The sequence below is a fragment of the Podarcis erhardii genome, assembly GCF_964252035.2.
Source record: "Podarcis erhardii genome assembly, chromosome: 13".
Lineage (NCBI taxonomy): Eukaryota > Metazoa > Chordata > Lepidosauria > Squamata > Lacertidae > Podarcis > Podarcis erhardii.
In genome coordinates, this window is record NC_138502.1 from 13,463,310 (window position 1) to 13,491,167 (window position 27,858).

General features: G+C 46.3%; 1 protein-coding gene across 1 annotated transcript in view; it reads right to left on the reverse strand.

Annotated features, from left to right (window-relative positions):
• STX1B (syntaxin 1B) overlaps positions 1-26,065 on the reverse strand; it is a 57,505-nt gene extending 31,440 nt beyond the window's left edge. Inside the window, exon 1 of the mRNA XM_081835294.1 lies at positions 25,721-26,065. Coding sequence (XP_081691420.1) covers positions 25,721-25,750 — 30 coding nt within the window. The 5' untranslated portion in view covers positions 25,751-26,065. The remainder of the gene's footprint in view (positions 1-25,720) is intronic.
• Positions 26,066-27,858: the final 1,793 nt, after the last annotated feature.

Below are 27,858 nucleotides of genomic sequence, written 5' to 3' on the forward strand. Positions count from 1 at the left end.
GGAAGGAGAGAAGGTGAGGGGAAGGAGAGATAGATGTGTATGTACAAAACAGAAGTGATTGACAACAACAACAACAATATATCCCAAAGGAGCCCAGGGTCAAACAAGAAGTGATAAAACAACAAAAGTAACTGAAAAACACATCTTAAACTGAGCCGGAGCTTTTGTCGAGAGCTTAATCGTGGCTCCATAATTGTTTCCAAAGTCAGGAGTCAGCCCTGAATATTCATGTTCTCATAAAGAGGTAAAATTCTCTGAGCATGGGCAGAAGGCCTTCCTCTTATAACCAGACCTTGCTGGGGGCCCTCAGTCTTAATGGTATCACTTCCGAGCATCCTTGAACCCTAGTTCCCCTTTCTTTGTTGGGGGGAGGAAGCATCCTATATATTTATATTTTGGTGTTAGCTGCCCTGAGCCAGGTTCTGGCTGGGGAGGACGGGTGGCGGAATGATCGATGAAGGCAGGAACTGGGGTCTGAGCAGTAAAGCAAGAGTTTTTAAAAGTGTTAATCCTAGTTGGGGGTAGGGACACCGAGGGGCACAGCACCATTTGGCCACTTCAGGAAGGAAGATAACTTCGGTCGCACTTGCCATTAATCACTGGAAAGCCTGCTGGTCTAAGTCAGTGCCCATTTTCTATCATATTTGATCAGACTGGAATCAAGAATTGTTTTCTCTCTCTCTCTCTCTCTCTCTCTCTCTCTCTCTCTCTCTCTCTCTCTCTCTGTCTCTCCCCACATCCTACTTCCAACAAATCAGAACGTCATTTAAAAAAATTCCATATAATCAGGGCTGTCGGTCACTGAGAAGAATCTGTAGTGGTTGAATCATCAGAACTGGCAAATTTGCCGAAGAAAAGTAAATCAGCATATCACTTGCAATCAATTCAATATGGTTATCAGCTCAATCGTAAACAGAAGTCACAACTCACGGAGGCCATTTTCGCCTTCGCTATTTCATTCATTGGGCAGGAAAGCCCAAGTACCACACAGCTTTCAAAAACAAACGCATCTGCTCCTAAGTCCAACCACTTAAAATTTATCATCGCTGAATAATCGGGTGGGGGGGGCAGTTTTAATCAACTAAAGCAGGAGTTGATTAATCTGCCAATTAAGCAGAGTAAAGCTTGAATCCCCAGAGATAATGCTATTATACGCAGCTCTCCAGAGGAAGCTTCCACAGCCTCTCTTTCTCTCTGAAACAACCATTATTATGGAAAAATGTCTGTTCTGGTGTTCTGAAATATTATTTCCCAGTCATCTGCCTCGCCTTTCAAGGGGAGAAAGCTCTTCCTCTCTCCAGACACCCAGAGGGTATCAAATCTAGTCCCCTATGGAAGGTTGTCTAGAGAGCAAAGAGTTATTAGAGGGCAGTGGAGAACCAGGGGAAAAAGGGGGAATCAGATTTCAATTTCATTTTCAAGACATCTGGATAAAAGAATCTATTTCAACAGGAGATCAACAGAAGGACTTTGTCAACGTATTTTGCAATTTACAAACCTGGAATGCATTACTGATATTCATTTGAAATGCACCCACCTATCTTTGGTATGTTTGCTGCTCAAAGCAGGGCTAAAAAAATGTATTGTACTGTAGCTACACTGCCCTATTAGGAATGGTGGAACGTTGGCTCCATGGCGGACAATATGCCTCACATGCAGAAGGCTGCAGATTCAATCCCTGATCTCTTCGATTCAAAATACTTGCAAGCAGAAGGGCTGAGAAAGGCACATTTCTAAAACTCTGGAGAGCCACTGCCAGTCAAGATTAGATAGTAGTGGGCTCGATGACTCAGCATGAAGCAAACGTCATCTGCACACCTCCCTGGCCCTGATGAGTCTTAGTCACTTGGAGTGGTCATTGATGGGCCGTTAGGCTGCTGAAAAAGCTACTTTGAAATATGACTCACACCCACCTGCCTGAGCATGGGCTGGAAACAATTTGGGTTAAAGTGGGCACAGGAGACACCTGGATTTGAGCTGAGTGAGGATGGAGGCAGTTGGCAAAGCTGCTAGAAGGTATCTAGAGGAAAAAAGCCAGTTCTGAGACTTCGGGGGACCTTTGGCGATGATCTCGCAGTGAACAAGCAAGCCTGTGTGCTCCCCCCTGAACACCTGTAATACCTGGTCAACACGTACATTTAAAATCAGTAGCTTTAGCCGAGGGATCTCAAACCCTTGGCGTGCTGTAGAGGGAAGCAAGGAGCGTATGGGGCTCGTCCACCTGGGAAAGTAGCCTATCTAGGAGAAGGGAAACTGAGCCTTAACCTCTGCTGCCTTGTGGGATATCTTCAGAAGAAGAAAAGCCTCAGGAGTAAACCCTACAAAAATCAGGAGTGGAGTCCCTAAGATGGTTGGATGGTGCCTTGTATAATAATAATAATAATAATAATAATAATAATAATAATAATAATAATATTAATTTATTATTTGGATCCCGCCCATCTGGCTGGGTTTCCCCAGCGGCTTCCAACAAGGATTAAAAATACATCAACATGTCACACATCAAAAACTTCGCTGAACAGGGCTGCCTTCAGATGTCTTCTAAATGTCAGGTAGTTGTTTATCTCTTTGACATCTGATGGGAGGGCGTTGGACGGTGCCTTGTATGCCTCCTTCCGTCCATTCCAGCAGACAAGCTGGTGACAAACTTATTGCTCTGGGCTGCTTTGGGCCACATCAGCGAGACCGAGGGGAGGGGGTCATTTGGGCAGCTCAGGACCTCCATACTCACTGCCCATGCTTGTACCCCAGGCAGGTAACTTCAGTGCTGCTAATGCAGTAGTTTGACTTCAACCCTGGAGGTGCATTCCATTGTCTCTAGAGACAAACAGATGCCAACAGAGATGCTAGGTCAGGCGTAGGGAACCTTTGGCCCTCCAGTGGAACCTTTGCCACTCCCATGATCCCCAGCCAGCCTGGCCAACAGCCAGGGATAATGGGAGTTGCAGTTCAGCAATATCTGGAGGGCCAAAAGGTTCCTGTACTAGGTTGCATCCAATGTAGACTCATTGAAAGGAATGAATGTGACTAACTTAAGGCCATTAATTTTAATGGATGTACTTTGGATACAACCCACTATAAGTTTCATAATCTTCTCCAAAAGAGCCTAATTTTGTAAAGGCTGTTCCAGACATTCTACCACTTTTGGGCAGTGGAAGCACATGTCTCTGAGTCAGCCTGTCCAGGAAGTGGCCTCCTAGCTTTTTCCCTTGAAGGGGCTACAATCCAGATATTTAATTGATCATGCAGGAGGTCTCGATGGCTAGGAGGGTGTTTTTCCAGCTCTGATTGGTTTGCCAGCTACAGCCCCTTTGGGACAGAAATGACTCTGCCACTGTAGTCCATGCTCTGGTTACTTCCATATTGGATTACCGCAAGGCACTCTACATGGGGCTTCCCTTGAAGATAACTCAAAACTTCAATTGGTCCCAATTAAGCAGCCAGATTACTGGCTGGGTTTCCATTTAGATCACATATAACAACCTGTTTTAAAACAGCCACATTCCTTGCCAGTTTGTTTCTGGACCCATTCAAGGTGTTAATGTGAGTATTTTAAAGTCCTAAGGCATGCATAGGCAAACTCGGCCCTCCAGATGTTCTGGAACTACAACTCCCATCATCCCTAGCTAACAGGACCAGTGGTCAGGGATGGTGGGAATAGTAGTCTCAAAACATTTGGAGGGCTGAGTTTGCCTATGCTTGTCCTAAGGACTCTGGCCCCAAATATCTGAAAGTCTGCCTCCTTCCCTACAGACCCTCTCAGGTGCTAAGATCAACAGAGGGATTCCTATTGGTGGTTCAGAAACTTGGGTGGCAGAAGCCTGGGAGAGGACATTCTCTACAACTAGCCCCTAAGCTGTTGAGCTCCCCACCTGCAGAGGTGGATCTAGTACTGTACAGGCATAGGCAAACTCGGCCCTCCAGATGTTTTGGGACTACAGTTCCCGTCATCCCTGACCACTGGTCCTAGGGATCATGGGAGTTGTAGTCCCAAAACATCTGGAGAGCCGAGTTTGCCTATGCCTGATCTAGTAATTTCATTATACAATTTTCAGTGAATACTGAAGACACACCTCACTGGTGAAGACACACACACTGGTCTTCAACACCTGAGATGTGTGTATATTTTAGTGATTGTATTCTTCAGGATTTCAAGTTTTTAACATTGTTTTAAATGTTGCTTTTTCAGTGGTTATGACCTGCTATGAGATCTCAGAGAGAAGGACAGGTAACTAACAAACAAACAAACAAACAAACAAACAAACAAATTACAGCCAGTCACCCAGTATCACGAAGGGTTATGTGTTACCAGTGTTAATTCCCATGTTTCAAGGACTGAGCCCTGGCACTGATGCCTTCTCTCTCTCTGTCTCTCTCTCTCTCTCTCTCTCTCTCTCACACACACACACACACACTGATATTTCCTTGTTAATCAGTTCAAATTGTAGTGCTCATAAATTCTTACAATAACAAACAAACAAATATTTACAATCTAAAGAAACCCAATACGTTAAAAAACTAAGAGCAGAAAGGAAGGGGAAAAGAGGAAGCAAATATTCAAGTCCATTTGCGTTCTTGATGATAAACATTGCAGCAGAGCTGGCTCTTACAAATAAAGACATGTTGCATGTAAGACTGCCAGAAAAATAAGGTTCTTTTGCTTTCAGGCCAGTTGCCAGAAAGGGGGCTAGGCCATTTTCCTCTTTTCTCAGTTGTGATTTGATTATATATCAAAAATACCAGATCGCCTCAGGAGGTGGGAAATCACTTTGTATTGCCCTTGCTATGTATATGAAAAGGATGCTGTGAGTCAACAACAGAGTCAGAGAAATAATGATCCAAGAGCAACAGACTTTGCTTCCTGCTCACATCTGAATATTGCCATTTGAGTGGCAGGATAGAATCATAGAATCGTTGGAAGAGACCCCAAGGGTCATCTAGTCCAACTTCCTGCAATGCAGGAATCACAACTAGATCATACACAACAGATGGCCACCCAACCTCTGCTTAAAAACCTCCAAGGGAGTTCACCATCACTTGCGGGAGTCTGTTCCACTGTCGAACAGCTCTTACTGTCAGAAAGTTCTTCCTGGTGTTTAGTTGGAATCTCCTTTCTTGTAACATGAATCGATTGGTCCTAACCTCTGAAGCAGAAGTAAACAAGCTTGCTCCATCCTCCAGATGTTTGAAGATGGCTATCATTGAAAGATTGAGGGCACAAGGAGAAGGGGACGAAAGAGGACAAGATGGCTGGACAGTGTTCTCGAAGCTACCAGCATGAGTTTGACCAAAGTGCGGGAGGCAGTGGAAGACAGGAGTGCCTGGTGGGCTCTGGTCCAGGGAGTCACGAAGAGTCGGACACAACTAAACGACTAAACAACAACAATGCTCTCATTCTCCTTTTTTTACAGGCTAAACATAGTTCCCTCAACCATTCCTCATAAGGCTTGGTTTCCAGATCCTTGATCATCTTGGTCGCCCTCCTCTGCACACATTCCAGCTTATCAATATCCTTCTTAAATTGTAGTGCTCAGAACTGGACACAGTTGTAGTCTGACCAAGACAGTAGAAAGTGGAACTATTACTCCTTTGGATCAGGACACTAGACTTGACACAGCCCAGCCTAGAATAGCATTCGCTTTTTTTGCTACTATATCACAGTTGACTCATGTTACACTACTAAGACCCCTAGATCCTTTTCACGTGTACTAATGGCAAGCCATGGGTCCCCATCTTATATTTGTGCCATTAGTTCTTCCTACCTAAGTGTAGAACCTGGCATTTGTCTCAAATAACATTCATTTTGTTAGTTTTGACCCAGTTCTCCAATCTGCTAAGGTCATCTTGAATCCCAATTCAAGCATTAGCTACCTATCCTAGCTTGGTGTCATCTGCAAATCCCCTCAATACCTTCATCCAAGTTGTTTATAAATATGTTGAACAACAAAGGCCCAGGACAGAATCCAGCGACACCCCACATTTTCACTTTTTTTCCAGGATGACAAGTAACCGTTAGTGAGCACTCTCTGGGTTTGGTCAGTCAACTAGCTGCAAATCCACCTAACAGTTATCTCATCCAGGCCACATTTTACCAGCTTCTCCACAAGAATATCATGGGGGACTTTACTGAAATCAAGATACATTACATCCACAGCATTCCCCTGATCCACCAAGCTTTTAACCCTTTCAAAAAAAAGAAATGAGACTTGTCTGGCATAACTTGTTTTTGAGAAATCGAAGCATTCTTTTCTAAGTGCCCATAGACCCAGTGTTTAGTTATGTGTTCTAGGACCTTTCCTGGTCAGGACAGAAATTTGAGATACTCCACACCTGGCATCTCTAAAGGATAACACATTATTTGCCAGGTCACCAGTTGCCACCCAAATGGGCACCGCGTTCGAATGGAAACCAGGAGTGCTGATGAAATGGCACTGGGGTTGGGAACTCTTGGAATCTATCCTGTAGAACATGGTTTGAAAGCTTTCATCCTGTTCCAGGAACACCTAGTGGTCAAGATTGGTTACACTGACTGGACTGATAGCATAACTTGATATAACTTGATATAAGGATCAGTTCATACAGGCAAGAAGGCCCCTGTCATTCTTCGGTACTTGTTTGCATGGATGAAGGTATCTCAGCAGAGGCAGATGATCTTTGTCAGGTATGCCTACCAATTGCAAGATTCCTAAGTTACACTACCAGTCTTTTATTGCTGTTGTATGGAATAACACATGAATCTGACCTTTGAAGCATCTGTAAGTAACCCATTTTTTAACATACTACACGTGGGCTCTCTTTGTATGCTAAAGGAAGTGGGGAACTTTGGAAGCAACTTAGAAAGGGATATTTAAATGTCTAACAGCCCCTATTTACACATTTTACTTTGCTGACTGTTTTGCAGTGGTGTAGCGGTGGGGGGTGCAGGGGGGGCCGGCTGCACCGGGCGCAACACCTGGGGGTTAGGGTTAGGGGGCGCAAATCCACAGGTTAGGGGGCGCAAATCCATGGGTTAGGGGGTGCAAATTACTTGCCTTGCCCAGGGTGCTGACAACCCACGCTACGCCACTACTGTTTTGTGATTTTAAATCTCTGCTGGGGGACTCTCACTAAAGAGTACTTGCCCCAAACCTGGATCTAGGCACCTAGGGAATTTTCCTTTTATTCTACCATGTCTATTTTTTTTCTTTTACCGAATTAAACCAACAAATAATTGGTCCACATGGCTCAGTATTGTCTACACTGATTGCAGCGGCTCTACAAGTTTTCAGGGCTGGAGACTGTCTAATCCCTACCTGGAGATGCTGGGGATTGAACCCGAGACCTTCTCCATGCAAGGCAGATGCTCAATCACTGAGCTACAGCCCTTCCTCAAAGAGAGGTCATGCAGAGATGTGCCCTAAGCATAGTTGTGGTTGGGAAAGTGCCGTGTTATAGAAGGTCTTGTACTTTCTTAAGTTCAGGTCATAGCCCTTATTCCAGTTCTGCTGTTAAACAACACCTAGAAAGGCTTTAAACACACACACACACACCAACACACAGAGAGAGCGCGAGCAACATACAGATGGATGTGTCTTGATATCGTACCTAATTTCTTTCTTTTTTAAAAGAAAGACGTGTCAGGGCTCCAGCTTGACCTAGAAGCTGCATTCCCCAAATCCCAGATGCACAATGGGCAGATGTAGTTACTCAGCTGCAAGGGAGGGAAGGAGGGAAAGGGGGCGTGATCTGTATGCCTGCATTCCCTTCTTGAATATTATTCTGTGTGTTCCTTGACATTTGACCTTTTGCTTCTGGGTCTGTATGGCCTGACAGGAATCGGGCTCAAATTAAATCCTTTCCTTTATCACTAGGATTTCAGAGAAGGTGTGGATCTATCTATCTATCTATCTATCTATCTATCTATCTATCTAAACTATCTAATCTCACCCAGTGAGATAGATAGATGGAGGATGAGACTGGCCTGTAAGCACCACAGGTGATGTCCAGAGAATGCCTCAGGCTCAATCTGTTGTCACCAGGTGTCTTAGCCAACAGGTGCCGGGAAAGTCCTCTGCCTCTGAGGGCATGTCGACAACATGGAACTAACACAGCCTTCACCAGCTGGGTGCCCGCCAGATGTTTCATACTACAACTCCCATTAGCTCTAGCCAGTTGGGAACTAGAGGGACAAATCATCTGACTGTATATTGGGGAGAAAGGGAATCTTCTTATGTTCAAAGGGGCAAAGTTGCCTTTGGCTCCCAATCCCATTTTCAAAGGCATTTTAGGCCACAGCCTACAATTTCCGGAAAGCAGAGCTTTGCAGGTCACAGCAGCTCATTACTTTAGGTAACCCCATCTCTCTGTCTCTTTAGAAATGGTCACATGAGAGACGGGCCTTTCCACAAAGATCCAGATTTCTCTGAACACACAAGGCAACACAGAGGCTGACAGATAGGGGTTTTATATAATTCTGCCTCTCCAGCTAGATCTATTGTTTGGAGCACGCAGTGACAGCGCTATCACTGGTTATATAAAAATCTATCTGCCTCTACGGCTCTCTTACCCAGATAGCAGGCTGAGATTTCTCTCTCTTTCTCCCTGTGTGTGGGTTCCTCAACCAGCTTCTCCTCCCACCCCCCCCCACCCCCCGGAAAAACATTGCAAATTCTATGCAGTTGCACCTCCAGACTCCCATCAACAAAAATAAGTCTCCGCCACCACTACCCCACATACAATCCACATTCTTCTTTTAGGAACCGTGATCCTAAATCCCAGATAAAGTCCCTGAATCCTAGATGAAGCTAGATTGTAAGCAGTACAATGACATCTTTTGGATGCCATAAAGGGCAGCAGAGTAGAAGGGGTGACCCAGGGAGACTGGATCCACCAGGAAAGCCCCCTGCTCTTGCATAGATCTCATTCATTTCAACAAGTCTTGGGCAGGAGAACTTCCATGGTGGATCATGTCCCTGAGACAGGATTTAAAGCCTCAATGAGGGGAGGAAAGAGATTTCAGACAGGGGAACTACAGGATTCGCAGCAAAAGTGGAGATTTGAATTGCAAAATAAACAAACTGATAGATACCCACGACCCACTGCATTTTAAGAATGTTTGGCATGGCTATAATAAAAATCAGAGACAGAGATGCTGCTGCAAAATAATCACATTGTATGGTCTAAAACAGGTGTGGCCAATGTGCTGCCCTCTGTAAGGCGTTGGGTTATAACGCCCATCAGCCCCAGCCAACATTGCCAACGTTTGCTAAACAACGTTGGCTAAAACATGGCTAGGAGGATTCAGTGGCATACTGTGGGTTGCCAGTGCCCAGGGCCACACAGAGGGGATGAGTGGGAGGGATGGAAACAGACATAGAGTACACGCTCAATAGCCTAATGGCATCTGTCTCAAAAAGGAGATCGCAGCTTGCAGAGATAAAAGAAAAAGAGTTGTTCTGTTGTCTGGAGAGGTCACTTCCAGGCTCTCATGGAGAAGTTGTGATACATGTGAGTTACCTTTGCCTTCTTATTCTTGTCAAAGTTTTATTACCTTTTAGAGCAGGGCTGGGCAACCTGTGGCTCCCCACATGTTGCAGGACCCCCATCTGTCCCTACCAGCATGGCCAATGATCAGGAGCAATGGGAGTTGTAGTCCATCAGTATCTGAAGGGCCAGAGGTTCCCCATCCCTCTTTCAGAGAAATGTTTATGTAACAGATGTAAATGAGTGAATGGCCAAAGAGAGGTAACTTGAAGTCTTTACAGTTACATACAGTTTCTGCCTTCCTCAGCAGCACAGTTTGGATTTTGAAATTCCAAATAAAAAAAGTGGAAGCTGAAACATTTAAGTGAATAGTCTTAAGTCCATCTCTCTGTCATTTATTTGCATATATTAATATTTAGTATTTGACCGTATCCTTCAAGGACCCAGAGCCTACTTGGTTGCAGTGCTATTTAGCTGCTTTCATGATGCATGTGCTTCTTCCCCCAGTGCTTTCTTCCTGCCCTCTATGTGGGGCTGCCTTTGACATGCGTTCAGAAGATGCCATTGGTCTGAAATGCAGCAGCCAAACTTGCAGCTGGGACTTACTACACATTCTGATATTCTTCCATCTTGGCACTGGTTACCAATTCATTTTGGGGCACAATTCAAAGTGTTGGTTTTGAGCTTTCAACAGCCTAAAGGAGACCATGCTATCGGGATGACCAAAGCTCTAAATCAGGGGTCACCAACCTAAGGCCCATGGGCCAGAAGCGGTCCATGGAGGTCGTTTGACCAGCCCACGAGCCACCCCCAAACTGAGCCATGCGCTGCACTAAACTGGCGCAGCGCAGCACAGGGACTCGCTTCCGCGGTGCCAGAAATCGCGTCTGCGCAACGCAGACACCAGAAATTGCGGGTGTGGGCACAATCTGGCCCATGGAGGGATCTCAGCAGGACCGATCCAGCCCAGGCAAGATAAACCTTGCTGACCCCTGCTCTAAATCATGATGGTGATTAAGGCTCTAAATGGGGATGTCTAAATAACTGCCTCATCTGACCTGCAATTACCTGTGCACTCAGGTTGACACCTGAGCCACGATCTCCTGCCCTCAGTGGGCGCATTGTAGCAGCATGAACATGGGATTCCTTCCCAATGGAAGTGTCTCTCACTGAACAGGGAGCCATTTTCAGTGTGCAAGGAACCACAAAGGCATGGGGGGGGGTATGAAGGTTTTTGTGGCCACTCAATTTTATGCCAATGTTTGAAAAAGCAATTCCTAAAATGGCAGGGTTTTGTTTTAGATACTGATATTTCACACATCTCTTGATGAAAGTGCCCTGGGTTCTAGTACAAAATGGGCAACAGAGAAAGAGGTGACAGTAGCCCGTACCGTCACAAATATATATCCAAATTTTGCATTTGCGAAAGGGAACCAAGGGAACCTTAGCACCCACCACAACACTGGCTTTGGTGGGTCCTTAAAACCCACTTCCATCCCTAAGGTAAGGTATAGCATGCCCCCTAAAACTGCCTGAGAACTTAAGTGACTAATCATTCCCTTGAGTAATGATCTCAAGTGCTGAATGAGAAACAAAAAAGGAGGTATCAGCAGGGCCCCCCAAAGCTTGCAGAAGTCATCTTAAAAATCTTTAAAGGGAGGGGAAGAGCCTAAGTGAGAGAGAGAAAGCAAAATCTCCAAACAACCCAAGGAGGACTGTGCATGCTGAGTGTGTGTGGCATTGGGGGAGTGACACGAGGAAACTCAGGGGAGGAAGAATGGAATGGAGTATCCCGGAAGAGAGCGTGGTTGGCTCAATGGAACCTCAAACAGGAGCAGTTTGCAGTGCAAGGCTCCTCCACGCTACTACAGTAGACAGTTGTTTCCTTCATCTGTTGAGGCCCTCCTGCCTCCCCAATGTCTGGAGGGCACCACACTGGCTACTCCTGGGCTACAGGTTCCATGCCTGGATCCACCCCTGGTGTGGGGGCAGGGGGAAAGGGAAAAGTCCCTGCATGTGGAGATATAGCCTGCCAGCGAGAAGGCTAGACTGAGCATTTCTCCTTTCAGTACTAATTTTCTGCATGCGGGGAGAATTTCAAGGTGAGGGAATGTTCCAACACGCAGCGTCTTGCCCCGTGAACTGGCAAAGCCTGGCGAAAGCATCCCCGTTTCATATCCCTGCCATGTAGGAACTGGGCCTTGGTAAGAAAGGCTCATATAACTGGCCACAGGGAAATTTAATATAGTACATTAATTATTTTAAAATTAAAAAGGATTCACAGGTTCTTAGCAAGGAAAAATGAGCTCCTTTCCTTGAATACCCCCCACTCAAAAAACAACAACGATGCGTCCTTTGCCATTCCTTTTTCTTTTTCCATTCTTCCTTATAAAAGCATTTTAATTTGAATTATCGTTTTCTCATTTCTGTCTGCAGACCAGGTTGAGGGAGATCTGTGTCTGTTTTTGCAACCACTCGAGGCTGGTCTGGGAGTAGTGGGGTGAAGAGTGAAAGAAGTGCAATTATATTTAAAATGTCATGATGGTGCCTTGTTTTTGTAACTTCCTTCACTGTACCACAACCTAAGTTTGTGTGTGTGTGTGTGTGTGTGTGTGTGTGTGTGTGTGTGGAGGGAGGGAGGGAGAGAGAGGGGGGGGGAGGGAGGGAGGGAGGGAGGGAGAGAGAGAGAGTTTAAGGAGACAAGCAAAAAAGGAAAGCACATAGACCCAGCATTTTTGCTTCCTAGCTGAAGAGACAGGCTTGGGTGGAAAGACCGCAGTGTGTGCCCCGAAGGCACAGAAACCATAAAAAGAAATAAAAGCAGCCTTTGCACTGGCTTTTCCAGTCTCCTCTGCTGAACAAGACAAACAAAGTGCAGTGTGTCTCTTCTTTCCCTTAAGAATAGGAAGCTCCCAATTTTGCTGACAGGCTGGACAGATGCCACCTTATAAAGGTAGACATGAGGACAGGGCAGGATAGGATAGATAAAAAACGATTGGGCTACATTGAAGGAGAGGCAGAGGAGAAGAGGAAGGAAGGTGGAAGGAAGCAGCAGGATGGGCAAGATTATACGCAGGGAGGAAGTGCTAGATTCCTCTGCTGAGGGAAATGCTGGGATTATGCAACCTGCATTAATTATGCAAATGTGCTCATTTTGCATAATTTATCTTCCTCCTCCTCCTCCATGGCCTCAGTTATGCAAGGGCATGGAAACCCCTCTCCTCGACCTGAGCCTCCTCAAGTTGGAGGCCCTTGCTGACTTCCCTTGTTGATTTTTCTGGAGTGGCATGGTTGATCAGAAGGTCGGCGGTTCGAATCCCCGTGACGGGTGAGCTCCATTGCTCTGTCCCAGCTCCTGCCAACCTAGCAGTTCAAAAGCACGCCAGTGCAAGTAGATAAATAGGTACCAATGCGGCAGGAAGGTAAATGGCATTTCCATGCACTCTGGCTTCTGTCACGGTGTCCCATCGTGCCAGAAGCGGTTTAGTCATGCTGGCTACATGACCCAGAAAGCTGTTTGTGGACAAACATTGGCTCCCTCGGCCTGAAAGCGAGGTGAGTGTCACAACCCCATAGTTGCCTTTGACTGGACTTAACTGTCCAGGGCTCCTTTACCTTTACCTTACTTCTCACACAGTTCCACCACACAGAAGCTACCCATGGTGTGGCTCCTTCCCACAGTGGCATTGCCTCAACTCCCAGAAAGAGGGGCAGTGGCTTGGGGAGAAGCCAGTTTTATGAACTGCTCATATGTAACCTGGTTGTTTCAACACAATTGAGGCCGGAGGTTTCCTACATTACAGAGGTAGCACAGGAACACCACACATACAGCCATAGCTTCAGCACCACCGAGGAAATGCCCTCAGACATCACCCAGCATTGTCCCCGAACTTCCAGATCTGTTTCTGCAACCTTACGAACTATGAAAGGGCTTGTTTGAAACATGGCTGCTTGGATTCAAGGATGCTGAATATCAAACTCAGGCTTTGATGCGTAGTAGGTCTTCAAGTGAGCTGGAAAGCTCAAGTCACTAGAGCAAGAGACTCTTCATCTCACGGTTGTGAGTTTGAGCCTCACATTGGGCAAACGATTCCTGCATTGCAGGGGTTTGGTCCTCATGGTCCCTTCCAACTCTACAATTCTGTGATTCTGTAAAAGATGGAGCAACTTCTTGGAAGGTTCGCCAGTATAATTCAAAATCTCACAGGGAAATGCTTCACTGCTGCTGGAGAGAGCTTCCAAACAAGGCAGAGCACTGGAACTGCAGAGGGAGAGATCTGGGATTAGCCTTGATCTTTGTTGGGTGATCATAGGGCTCAACCAGACTTCCAATGCTTTCCCCCAGGAAAACGCAATATTTACTGCTGAATCAGAGCAAATGCCCATTGGGTTTTCTGTGGACTGATGTTTGCTCTGACCCAGCACCAAAGAATGGGATTTTCGCAGGGAAAGCAGTAGGGCAATTGGAAAAATGCTCAGACTGGAGCCTAGAAAGCATGGCACAAGCGGAAATGTGGAAGTACCCCAGGCCTGGCACTGTCTCTCAGCTGGTCCCCTACCTCACAGGATTACAAAGACAAAACAGGGACGAGGGGGAACACCCTGAACCTTTTGGGAGGGTAGCGTATCAATGAAATAAATAAAAACTACAACTAAGTAGTAGCTCGGAGCTACAATATGAGTCATTCCGTTTGCTTAAGGCAAATAGCGCCTCTGAGATCTGGCAGTATTTCCTTCCACCAGCCAAGTGTTCCAGTCCTCAGTCTGGAAAGCTGTCCTTCCCCCAACCCCCACCAGCCCCAACACACACACACACACACACACACACACACACACACACACACACACAGACACCACAACTGTAGACCTCTAAGGCTAGTAGAGACTAGGCAGTCATCACAACACATTCTGGTTGCATAATTTGCCGCACTGAATCTTTTTGATGTTTGGTGGGGAATAGCTGACAAAGAATGGGAGGGCAGAGGGATTGGACAAGTTTGTAAGCAATGCTCTTGAGGGCTAGAAACTTGACTGGAATGAAATATATATATATATATATATATATATATATATATATATATATATATATATATATATATAATAATGTGCTAAATTGCACATAAACTACAGAATTAGCATGTATAAGCAGAAGTTCCAGAGAGGAAGCCATGTTAGTCTCTTGCAGAAAAAACGGCATAATTTAGTGGCACCTTAAGCCTAAGAAAATGACTATGGCATGATATATTTGTTAAGTCTTTTAAGGTGCTTTGAGGTTCTTTGTTGTTTCTCTACACACAGGAAATTTACAGGCGCTTAGCGTGGCTTCAGACACTACACAAAAGTCTAGAAAGATGGTGCCTAGTTATTTGTGCAACTAGGTTTAGGCTACGGCCACTTTCTTAAACACAGTGGGACTTACTTCAGTGTAGACATCCCACTGCAAACTGCTTCAAGGTAACGACCCAGAGAGCTTTGATTAAAATTCTGCCCCTCCTGGAAGTGCTTGCAGATATGAGTGAAGTAGGCCCAGGAGGCTTGGAAATTAAAGCAAACTAGACAGAATGAACTCATGACCACTTTAACGTCTCGTGTTGTTTAAGTGAGTCTTGTGACAATTCGAGCCAGCTGCCTGATCTAAGACCTCACAGGAAAGACAGAAGGAAGGCAAATATGGGGATGGAAATATCGAAAGTATGGAATGCACAACATGGTTATATAAATACCACACACCGCCACCCTTAAAAACAATAACAACAGCACCCTCCTTTCCTAGTCTTCTCTAGATCACAAGCAGGGTTGCGTGTCTATGTGTATACCTAATTTGCCATTGCATTGCTCTAATATGTCATTGGGTGCTTGGTACAGAACTGGGGAAAAAATAGCTTCCATTAGAAAGGAAGTAATGTTTCTAGCCCTTAAGGGGCACCAGGCTTCAGACTGTAAGGGTGATAGTCCAGAAACCAGGAGGAGAGGAAGAGACTACGTAGATAGATGTTTCATAACCAGTGGAGGAACACAAATGCATGTGGAACTTGAAAACAGAAGTCCATTGTCATCATTCTGACATAGTGGAAAATCCATCTTTTCTGGGGGCCCAGTATGGCTGGGGTATGACAGCTCAGGGTCCTTTCTCTAGGAGAGATGACCATAAGGCCAAATCTGCCCCCCCCAAAAAACCCCAAAAGTTAATTTGGTTCCTTGAAAGCTTAACCAAATTTTGATCAGGGCTTGGCAAAACACTGCCCAACACTTCAAGCAGACATGGCCTGAAGGCAGTTGGGTCCTGCAGCTTTGGTGAAGCTAAGCAGATAGGGGACAAGTCAATGCCAGAATGGGAACCCCATAGAGGCTGGCCATACAAATAAGGAAAATAAACTTCGAGAATATCTCAAGGACCACCTAATCCCTTATATCCCCGATCATTGAGCCATTTCCTATTGTGGGTCCATTTTTACAGAATTCTCTTCCAGTTGAGGTCACTACTGAACATCCAGTGCCTACTGATACCCCCAGCAGGCATTTTTATTAAAAGTTTGATTTTATAGTTTTAACTGATTTTTATTCTTTGTACAGTGGTACCTCGGATTACATACACTTCAGGTTGCATACGCTTCAGGTTACAGACTCCACTAACCCAGAAATAGTACCTCGGGTTAAGAACTTTGCTTCAGGATGAGAACAGAAATCGTGCTCCGGTGGCAGCGGGAGGCCCCATTAGCTAAAGTGGTACCTCAGGTTAAGAACAGTTTGAGGTTAAGAACGGACCTCAGGAATGAATTAAGTTCTTAACCCGAGGTACCACTGTACTGCTTAACTACCACAGTCTCTAAGAGGTTTACAAAGATACAATACAGTGGTACCTCGGGATTTCTGTTCTCATCCTGGGGTAAGGTTCTTAACCCGAGGTACTACTTCCGGGTTAGCAGAGTCTATAACCTGAAGTGTTTGTAACCCGAGGTGTTTGTAACCTGAGGTACCACTGTATATAAATCAATTAAATACTGTAAGGAAATTGATACAACAAATAAAACTTCCTAGTTGGCAAAATTATTTCACTAGCCTGTTGGGGACTGGGGCAGAAAAGGGATGGAGGGGGGCTATTTATATGCTGCTCCTGGAGCATAGAAGCCCAGTTGGTTTCTCGATGGGGTGCAGAGGACGGGTGTGTGCGCCATCCTTTTCTGACAGTCCACTCTCCAAATCCTGGACTCCTTTGGGAACTAGGTGAGTATTTAAATGCAAGGCTGCTGTACATTGCTGAAAGTTCTGTCACGGACAAAAGACGGGATATAAATGTAACAAACTGGTGGAAAATAATTGTCAGAGTTGGTTCTGTGAACCCGTCTTGAACCTAGTCAACCATTTAGCGCAGTCCTGACGAAATGTGAAAGTCTCTATTAGTTTCGATTTTGTTTCTCACATTTCCAACCTTAAACTTTTCTGAAGCAATTTGATTTTTTTTTAAAGAAAAAGCCTCATGAAAATTCCTCACCATTTCAGAATCTCTCTTAGCACACTCATTTTTGTATGTAGTACACACACTCTTGATCATCTTAGTCACCCTCCTCTTCACACATTGCAGCTTGTCAATATCCTTATTAAATTGTGAGGCCCAGAACTGGACACAGTACTCCAGCTGTGATCTGACCAAGGCAAAACTGTTAGTGAGCACTCTTTGAGTTCAGTCAGTCAACCAGCTACAAATCCACCTAGCAGTTATCTCATCCAGTCCACATTTTACCATCTTCTCTGAAAGAATATCATGGGGGACTTTGTCAAAAATCTTACTGAAATCAAGATACACTAAATCCACAGCATTCCCCTGATCCACCAAGCTTGATACTCTATCAAAAAAAGAAATGAGATTCAACTGGCATGACTTGTTTTTTGAGAAACTCATGCTGGATCTTTGTAATCACAGCAACCTTGTCTAAGTGCTCGCAGACCAACTGTTTAGTTATCTGTTACAGGAATTTTCCTGGTATTGATGTCAAGTTCACTGATTGGAAGTTTCCTGTGTCTTCTTTTTGCCCCTTTTTGAAGATGCAGACAACATCTGAAGAAGAAGAAGAGTTTGGATTTGATATCCCGCTTTATCACTACCCGAAGGAGTCTCAAAGCGGCTAACATTCTCCTTTCCCTTCCTCCCCCACAACAAACACTCTGTGAGGTGAGTGGGGCTGAGAGACTAGCCCAAGGTCACCCAGCAGCTGCATGTGGAGGAGCGGGGACACGAACCCGGTTCCCCAGATTACGAGTCTACCGCTCTTAACCACTACACCACACTGGCTCCAGTCCACAGAACTCTGAGATTACATCCACAAGCTCGTTTAGTACCCTTGGGTGCAGATCATCAGGCCCTGGAAATTTGAATTCATTTAAAGTAGGTGTTCCCCGACCACTTCTTTTCCTATCTTGGGCTGCATCTTCCTCCTTGCATTGTTTATTCTGTTATTACCAGGTGGGGTAAACAGAGAAAGAGAGAATAGCTGCTTCACCGCAGCTCCAGCTCCAAGAAATACAAATATCCCACACTTATAACATTTCATCTCATTGCATGTAGAGTGATTGCATGTGTGTATAAGTAGCTGGTTTTCAGGTTAAAATCCCCCCCTGCCACACTCTGAAGCGTGTGCGCGCACACACACACAAAATATAGGACTCTGGCTAATGACACAACACCTAGAAGTGTTTTTTGTATGAACTGGACAAATGCTCAGTAGTAGCAACAGTTGAATGAATCAACAGGCAGGACAACACAGCAATCACCAACTTTTTCTGAACTGGGGGCATCACATTTAAGCCAAAGTAACAACACGAGACACACTTTTGTTTTATGCATTTTTTTATCCTCCCACCAGCCTCTCCCATGGGTGCTTCTCCTTACTGGCTTTTCTTCCTCTATCCCCTCTTCTTGTTTTATTTCTCTGTTGCTCCCCACAACTTTATCCTTTCATCTTTTTCTTCTTCAAAATCTTTATTAGAGAGAAAGAGAGAATAGGATGATGGTGATGCCCCAATTGTGACCCACCTGAGGTCATGGCCCACCGTTTAACGACCAATGAGAGAGAACCAACAGCTGTAAGTCTACTTTTTCTCTATGGATACACAGTAAAGGCCCAGTGTGTTGGATCAGGTTTGTTGCCATACTGGTGGTCACTTGTGCTAAGGAAAACACACCTTTAGGTGACTAGGAAGTCACCAGCTTAGATGGCTTTAAGAGGGGATGAGACAATTTCATAGGGGATGAAGACTATCAATGGCTACTAGTCATGATAGCTAAACCTACCTCGCGGTTCAGAGGTGGCATTCAACTGAATGTAACTAGTAAGAGCAAAAACACAAGTGGACTATTGACCTCAAGTCCTCTTTGGGAGCTTCCAGAGATACCTGGTGGCTGGCCACCATGGGACTTGATGGACTCTTGGTCTGGTCCAGCAGGTGGTTTTGTCATTTGTTGGGCTAGTAACTTGTGTGCACAAAACTGCAGAGCTGTGATGGATGGATTTAATTGGAGATGGATCTCACTAAGGATTTAGCCCTAGATCTTGCCTGGTCTCAAGCCTAGAACATGGGAAGAGTTAACAAAGAAGTAGATGCTTTCTCCCCCTGCTACAACCAGCTCTCTGCAAGTTTGGGTTAGCGATAAGGGCTTCCAAAGTGGAAGTTGCAGCTTTCCTCCCCAAAGTGGGTCCTTCCAACCTAAGTTACCTCTCTCTGACATAACAGGTCTTACTGGAATAACCTAAGACGTTCTGCAACAGTCAAGCAGAGGAGTTCTTGAGATGTTGCCATTCCTTGTAAAGTTTACAGAAAGCAGGGGGCGTCAAATGATGTGTGAGGAGTTCAGTTCTGCTTAGGCGCTATCTCCCCCCCACAAGTCAAATCCGACAGACAGGTGGGATGGCCCATTTGTCAATCACTTGACATCAGGTGACAGACAGGTGGGTAGCGTCAAAATTGGGTGGAGGAGGAAGATAAAGAACTGGCCCACAGGGCCAAAAATGTCCCCCACCCCAGTTGTAAACTCTTCCTTTCCTCATTCCTGCAACAAGATTCCCAGCCCAGCAACCTTCTTAGCACCAAGTCCTCCTCACATTCTCTCCACAGCAAGAAAAATAAAGCATCGCTCAAGCCTACGCATCGCTCAAGCCTTCTTTCCTTCTACCTGGAAAGTGGAACAGCTAATCTGGTGCATGTCCTTCCTTAAGGCACATCTCTACAGCAAATTTACATGGTTTTTAAATCAGCAGGAGTGCTGTGGCTTCTCCTTCCTTGTGCCCACAAAGCAGCTCTGGAAACTGTAGTTTTTGTGAAGTGCTGAGAACACACCGTTGTCCACCTCTTAACACACTGCATCTCCCAACATTATGCCAACCTGATTACAATTTATATGGCGGTTGCACCATTAAGAAGTGTGATCCTAAGAATATTTACTAAGAAACAGATTCTGCTGGGCTCAATGTTTTAGGATTGCACTTTTGAGCTCGCTCCGAATGGTGCCTTTGAGGGTTTCACGAAAATGTCTCTTCTGCCCTTGAGTTGAGGATGAAAGAGACAGACAGAGGGAAGCGAGAGCAATCATATCTCCCCACCTTAACTCTACAACATGCAACTTAGTACATATAGCAAACTGAGCAGTATATTTCACATCCTGCAAGGACTCTGCTGCATTTGGCCTTGAGGAGCCTTTCTCAGTTCAAGACTTCCAAACCTCAATAATGTAGAAACTGTGAAGTGTAGTAGAGGGGTGGGGGAAACACCTCTGGGCTTGGACTGGTGGGACCGAGTTCAAATTCTCTCCTTGGATTATTATTTTTTAAAAGTACCAGTCAATAAGAATTAAGGAATTATAGCACATTGTGCTGTGCTCTCAGCAATCGTTACAACAACCCTGCAATGAAGGCCAATATTATTCTCCATGTAGTATAAGGGTGGCTGGAGGGTGAGTGGCTTGCATACGTCTGTCAAGTAAACTCAAGACAGAGGTGAGCTCTCATTTTAGATGCTGAAGAACAAATGAATACACACACACACACACAGAGAGAGAGAGAGAGAGAGAGAGAGAGAGAGAGATATGCTTATGTCCTACCCTGTACACATTATTCAGCTGTTAAGCCAAATGCACAAAACAAACCTCAAGCAATTACAGGGGGGACTTCCGTTTCCCCTTTCCCTTTAACATGGGAACAAATAGTTATGTACTAACTCATTGCAGTGGCTTACATCTTACCTCTGGTTCATTCAAGCTACTAGTCCTCATTTTAAAAGCTCAGCCAGACCACCCTAGAGATTAGAAATCTGCTGTAGGAACCAGGAGGCCAGGATTCCAATAGGGGAGATGGCAATGGTGAACTTTTTTCACCAGCTTCAGCTGGCAAGCTAGCCATGGCCATTCTGTTCTAAGTTGGACCTTGCCACAGCCATTCATGCCCAAGGAACGAGACCACTGTAATAATACGTTATATGTGGGACTGCCTTTAAAAAATATTTGGAAACTTCAGCTGGTGCAAAAAAAAAAAAAAAAAAAAAAAAGCCTCTGCCAGCCAATTGCAGCCTGTGATATTAATCTAATATTATCCACCTGCCTGTTTGTTTCCAGGCTCAGTTGTAGGTACAGTACAGGTACTGGCTTTGATTTTTAAAGCCCCAAACAACTTGGGACCTGGGCTGCTTAAAGGACCACTTTTGTCTGCACACATACGTTCCATTCAGCATCCGAGGCCTTGCTCTGGTGCTGCTTTCAGAGGAAGTTTCACAGGCACCAAGTGGGGACTGTGCCTTTTTGGTAGTGGTGCCACATTTATAGAACACCTCCCCCCCCCCCCCGCAATATCCCAGACTGCATCCTTTTAGACAGCAGGTAAAAAAAACTGCCTTTAAAAAACAATGTCATCTGGCTAGCCTATCCCCACCATGCGGCTACAAACTAATAATCATTATTGCTACTGTGATTGGTTTCTCTCCCCCCCCCCCTTTTTTTTTTGTTGAGTCGGGACTTCGCTCTTTTATTGCCGCTTGTTTACTATTTATTTATTAATTTGCACAGTCAGCTGCTTTTGTGTTTTTAATTGCAGGCTGCTTTTGAGTTCACAATCAGTCAAGAAAAGTGGGGTATAAATTGGTTTCACGTAAAAGAGGCAGTAAGAACCGTATTCCGCTGCTGACTCCTTATGCTCCCCTTCACATTTGTCTCAGTTCTGAACATCTTCACCCGCAGTCAGGCCCTCTTTTGTCCCCTCCCTCCATGCCTTTCTCCCAAATCTTCTCCTATCCTCCAGAATAGCCCCCCTGGCTCTCCTCCTCTTCAAGTCCTTCAACAGAATCTCAGCTTACCTGTGTCTCCACCTGCCGCCTGAGTTCTCTCAGCCTCCTCAAGCCTCATATTTCAGCCCCTCCAGCCCTGTCTTGCCCGGTTAATGCACACACAGCCAGCCCCTCTGGATATGCTCCCTGAACACGGCGGGCAATTAATAAGCTGTTCGGACGGAGGGAGCTGTGTCTGTGGAGTCTGTTTTATGGGCCTCTAGGGAATCAAATGCAGAATTGGGAGGGGTGTCCATCTTTCCAGCCGCTATCAGCTCCCATTCATTACAATCCAACCCATTTTAAGTACAACGAGGCTGTCTCACACAACTCCTTCTTCAGAGACACTCCAGAGTCTGAACCTAAGCATCTTTTAAGGACTATTTAAGACCTTTTTCTCCTCCTCCTCCTCCTTAAAAAAACAAAACCCAAACAAACAAACAAACAAACAAACCAAAAGCAAATCTCAGTTTGGCTTTTAATTGGCTGGGGTCCGCTGTGTGCGGTGTAAAGGAGGGAGGGAGGTTAGTTCAGCAGCGGGTTCGACTTCCCCATTTGATTTGTTTCACTGTGATGTTTCTCCCCTGCTGGAGACTGGATGGGTTTAAATAGCGAGGAGATAAACAAAAAGGCTTGAGACAACAGGGCCACAGTCCCTCGCCTGTGCGCCTCCGGTGCATATCATCATTGCAAAGCAATCTTGCCCTTCTCTATGTCAGTGTGGGCTTATTAACCCGGCTCTAGACTGCAGGATTTTGCAAAGCTTGCAACAACCCCCCCCCAACACACACACTGCCTCAGGGCTGCAGGTTCCTCGCCCCCATCAAGATCGACTGCCGCCGCCACCACACTTGGTGGCGATGCCAGCACCACCATCCTGCTCCTTCCTGCCAACACACCTGCTTTTATAATCTCCCCCACATCTCTCTTTATTGTGTGCCTATCTTCTCTTCTGCTGCATTCAGCAACTAACACTATCAACACTGGGGTGGGGTGAGGGGGGGAGAGAGAGAGCAGCAAGAGAGAGAGACACACACGCTCAGAGAGACACAGACACATGCATACAAGCCTTTGGCTCCTGCAGCAAAACCGTCTCCTCCATCATAACCCCCCCCCCCAAACGCACAATGCGCCAACGATAAAGCAAATGCCATTTTCTCCCTTGCCTGGGCAGGAAGATAGGAAGCGATGCTGGAACCCAGTCTCTCTCCCCCCACTGGCAAAGAAATGTTTTTTTGCAGGGGGCATCGGGAGGGAGGGAGGGGGGAAAGAGAGAGATGGAGATGGAGATGGAGATGGAGATGGAGATGGCATTTTTAAAGAAATCTGCCTTGAGCAGATCTGATGGGGCACATCACCAGCACCCTGTATAAGCAGCCACTAAAGCTATTCCCAGATCGGGAGCCTGCACAATTTTTCAACAATATTTCTGTCTGGTCCGTCGTCGCCCCCCCCCCCCAATCCATGCAGAATAAATGGGAGGCAGAGGGGAGGAGCTGCTGAATATATATAAAAAACACACACTCTTTCTCTCTCTCACACACACACATACACATACACACAGAGACACAGATTCCTTTATTGTCACTGCATCTGCTCCCCCCCATTGTTTAAAAGAGAAGGGAATAGCTCGATTTTGTTGCTACTGCAGATGGAAGCATATGGAATGGTGATTATAACCGGTTTCTCTCTGCTCCACTTGGATAAGAAAAACAGAAACTGAGGTTGGTGGGGGGAGAGAGAGAAATCCTCCCAACGCTTGAAAAGGTCACTGAATTATTTCTTCGGGGTTGCAATTCAATTGTGGAATTGGGATGGAAGGAGATGGCTGAATTTCTGTTCTCTGTCGCTGGGTGATAGTGTCACATATTCCTTCCGCAAAGATGATTTGGCCAAGGAGCCCCTTCTCCTGCTTCCCACAAATGCACACAAGCCATTGGGGAGAAAGGGATCCAGAGAGGATGTGCAGTTCCAACCTTTGCACACACACAAAAATAATGTTTGTTTTGTCGGAGAAGGGTGAGCGCTGAAGACCCAGAGAGATGAATATGTAACAAAAGCCCTGTCCCTGTGCACATAGGGACGCGCACACCGTGATATTCTGTCACACACAGAGAGATACTATAAAGCGCACATCTCCTCATTTTCACACAAAAGACCCTGAAACTGGCCAGAAAAATAACAACAGCACAGGTGCTAAAATTGAACAGAACAGACCATGTAACAGCAGGAACTGTTAAAAAAAAAGAAGTAAATCTCATTTGGAGGAAAGAAGGAGAGGGCGAGTTTGTTGTGATTCTTGTTTTGGTCCAAATAAAACAAAACGAATCTTGTTTTATTTTTGCCAGATCGCGGACAATCCCAACTTAAAAAAGAACTACGAGAAATTAGATGGATGTGAGAAAAGTAGATCACTCCAATTCCATCAGCCCACTTGGCATAGCGAGATCACAGAAAGCCTCTTCCTTACTTCTTGTTGCTTTACATACAGACTGAAAACATTTTGTATGAATGACTCCATCCCCTTGTGGGCTGGGGGACGGGAGGGAAGGAGGGAAAGGAGCGGCGTGGGGGGAGGGAGAGAGAGAGGAGCCAAAGATTTGCTGTGTGTCTCCAGGCTTAAATGGAAATGAGAGTCACATCCTATCTCAGCAAACCAGAAAACGGATGGGGGGGGGGGGAGAGGCAGGTTGGAGCACAGCAGTTCGTGTGTAAGGGGCGGTCTTATAAAAAGTGGAGGAGGGGGTTCTTAGGAATTATTTCGGTGATCTCCCTTAGACCCTTCTCTTAACATATCGATGCGTGAGTGCTTTGTGCTAATCAAGGAATTGACATTAACACACCGGGCTATAAAACACGCGTGCACCCCACAACACTTCTTTGCCTCCCAATGCCTCTCCCCTTGAGACAGAATCTGTCACATCCAATTTGGCTCAACCTTCAGCCAGCCCCCACCCTCCCCCCACCCCCCAAAATGCAAAGAGGTGAAAGGAGAAAAACCATCCATCGCAGTCCTTCTCCCAACAAGCTGGTGGAAGCGGGAGGAGGGAGAAAGTTCCTCCTCCTCCTCTTCTCCCCCCGCCCCCGCCCGGTCACCCCCTCCATTCTCACACTTCCTGAAATATTTGACGCCTTAAGGGCTATTCCTTTCTCTCCAACCCACCCCCCTTCCTCTTTGGGGAGGGGAGGAATCGGATGACCTATAAAAATTGACTGTGTCTTCCCACACACAAATTTCTGTAGACGTACACTGGCTAGGATAAGAGACTTAAAATGAGATATTTAAACACCCTCTCCCCTTACTCTGAAAGAAAATCGCCTTAATATACGCACGGACATGTACATTAACAGAACGCATTCCCCAATTCCTCCCCATACTTCTGGGGGAATGGAACAACCTCACAAAGCCTTCTCCCCGCTCCCCCACATTCAGATACATGGCTGTGTAATTCTTCGCTGGAGAGATTTCAGCCCTCTTCGAATGCAACCAGGCAGCCTTTTCCCTTGCCTTGCAGAGAGACGAGCCCCTCTTCTCCCCATGCCAAGTCCAACCCTCCCCCATCTTGGAAACCTGAGACATCCTTCTCTACAGATCCCGCAGTGGATCGCTTATCTTCCCCCCCCCCTCAATAATCTGACCGCCACTTTCTCCCCCCCCCCGCGCGCGCGCTCAAAAAAACACACACACCACAATTTAGATATAGAGTGTTCCTCCTACCATTAAATCCTTGCCTATTAGTGACTGCTGAATAAAATAATTGTTATGTGCCATTTGGAGAGTTGGAGGAAGGGAATATAAGAAATCTATCGGAGGGCTATTGCTAATCTCCCCACTTGCCTCTCTACAGGGTTGGGGGCTGGGTGGCGGGGAGACAGAGACAAGGCCCCCAGGCATTAAATCAAGGTTGTGGGGTGGGGGTGGGGGAAGGGAAGAATGAAAATAGCATCTTACACTTCTCAACTCCTGGGTGCGATCCTTCATTGCGCTTGCTTCCTGGCGAGGCTGTGGGTCCTCAGTGGGTCTTCTCCCCCACCCTCCGTGTGGCTCAACAGACAGACACGGTGGCTGGCGAAGACCCCTCTTCTTTGGGGTGGTGGAGGAGGAGGAGGGCGGGAAGGAAGGTTACTGGTAATTGCAGTAATGGATAAACTGAGCCTTCCCTGCTCAGCCAAGCTGGGAGGAGGAAGATGCTGTAAGGATGGAGAGAGGTTGGTGCTGATGCAGCAGAGCAGGGTGGGAAGATGCAGGAGAGGGAGAGAGAGAGGGAGAGAGAGAGATGCGGGGAGGGGGGGGGGAGCAAAGCAGGGAAGCTGAGCATGCTCGCTGCACCCCCTCCCACCCGAGGGGCCATGGGAGTTGTAGTCTGCCAGAGAGAGGGGGCATCCTAGGCGAGGGCTGCTTTCTAAGGCGGTAGGCACCGCATCACCCATAAGATCGCGCGGCCTGGACTCTACATTAATTCTTCTGCAATAGCTGCTGCCTCCTGGGGAATTCACTTGAGATTGCTAAGCACAGATTTATTTCCTGAGGCAGAGCGGCAAGCGGGTGGGGTGGGGGACTGGGGAGACGACAAGGGATGGTCTGGGAGCAGCTGAGGTTGCTGCAGTACCTACTACCGAAGATAAGCAGGCATAAAACCAGACGGAAACTGGGATGGGAGATCACGGGAGCCACATACAGAAGTGGGATGTAAGTAATATGAACACAGAGAGAGATGACTTCCCCTTTAATAACTTCCAGAGGGATGATACCTGCGTTCTTCGGCAGCTGGTGGAGTCTATGAAAGTGCATGCCATAACACATTTCTTAGTCTCTGAGGGGCTATTGGACTCTTTGTGGTTTCCTCCCCTTTAACATCACATTCTGCTGCTCGTAACCAGGGCCGGTCCTGCCATTGGGCAAAGTGAGGTGGGTGGCTCAGGCAGCAAGTTGTCCGAAAAGGAAGTTTTATTTTTACCGCTAGATGGGGAGGGGGAAAGGTGCTTGTGGGATTTTGCATCCTGGATGCCAAAAAAAGGTAAAAGGTAAAGGACCCCTGGATAGTTAAGTCCAGTCAAAGGCAACTATGGGGTTGCAGTGCTCATCTCGCTTTCAGGCCGAGGGAGCCGACGTTTGTCCACAGACAGCTTTCCGGGTCATGAGGCCAGCAGGACTAAGCCGCTTCTGGCACAACGGAAACCAGAGCGCACGGAAATGCCGTTTGCCTTCCCGCCACCAATTTATCTACTTGCACTGGTGTGCTTTCAAAGTGCTAGGTTGGCAGAACCTGGGACAGAGCAACGGGAGCACACTCTGTCACAGGGATTCAAACCGCCAACCTTCTGATCAGCAAGCCCAAGAGGCTCCGTGGTTTAGACCACAGCACTACCCACCCAAATAATAATAATCAGTCTCAGATGCAATGCCAGCCCTGCTCACAACCAAGGTGGATAGAGAGTGAGTGATAAGGAATGGTCAGTTCTTTCAACATGGACTTATGGGAGGGATTCCAAACCATTTCTGACGGCAGTGTTGGCCACCAATTTGGATGGCATTAAAAGAGGATCTGTCCAATTCACAGAGGACAAATGCTATCAGTTGCTGCTAGCCATGATGGCTCCAGCTCTGCCTCCATGGTCAGAGGCAGTGATGCTGCTGAATACCATTTTCTGGGAACTGCAGGAGTCTTGCCTGTGGGCTTCCCATGGGCAACTGGTTAGCTGCCATGAGAACAGGATGCTGGACTAGATGGGCCACTGGATGACTTTATGTTTTTACATGGGGAGGGGAGGCCAGTTATTCTGGGTTAATTAATACAGAGTACAAGGCTGTGATCTGTAGGTGGCATCCTCCTCCATACTCACAACCGCTCATGCTGATTTGAACTTCCACTTCACTCACAAGTGTAGTGTAAGAAAACACAGCCCACCCTTTTGCCACCCTTTAGCCACTGAGGCCTGTTGTCTTTGTCCATGGCATCTTAAAAAGCAGAGACATCACCTTGCCAACAAAGGTCCGTATAGTTAAAGCCATGGTTTTCCCAGTAGTGATGTATGGAAGTGAGAGCTGGACCATAAAGAAGGCTGATCGCCGAAGAATTGATGCTTTTG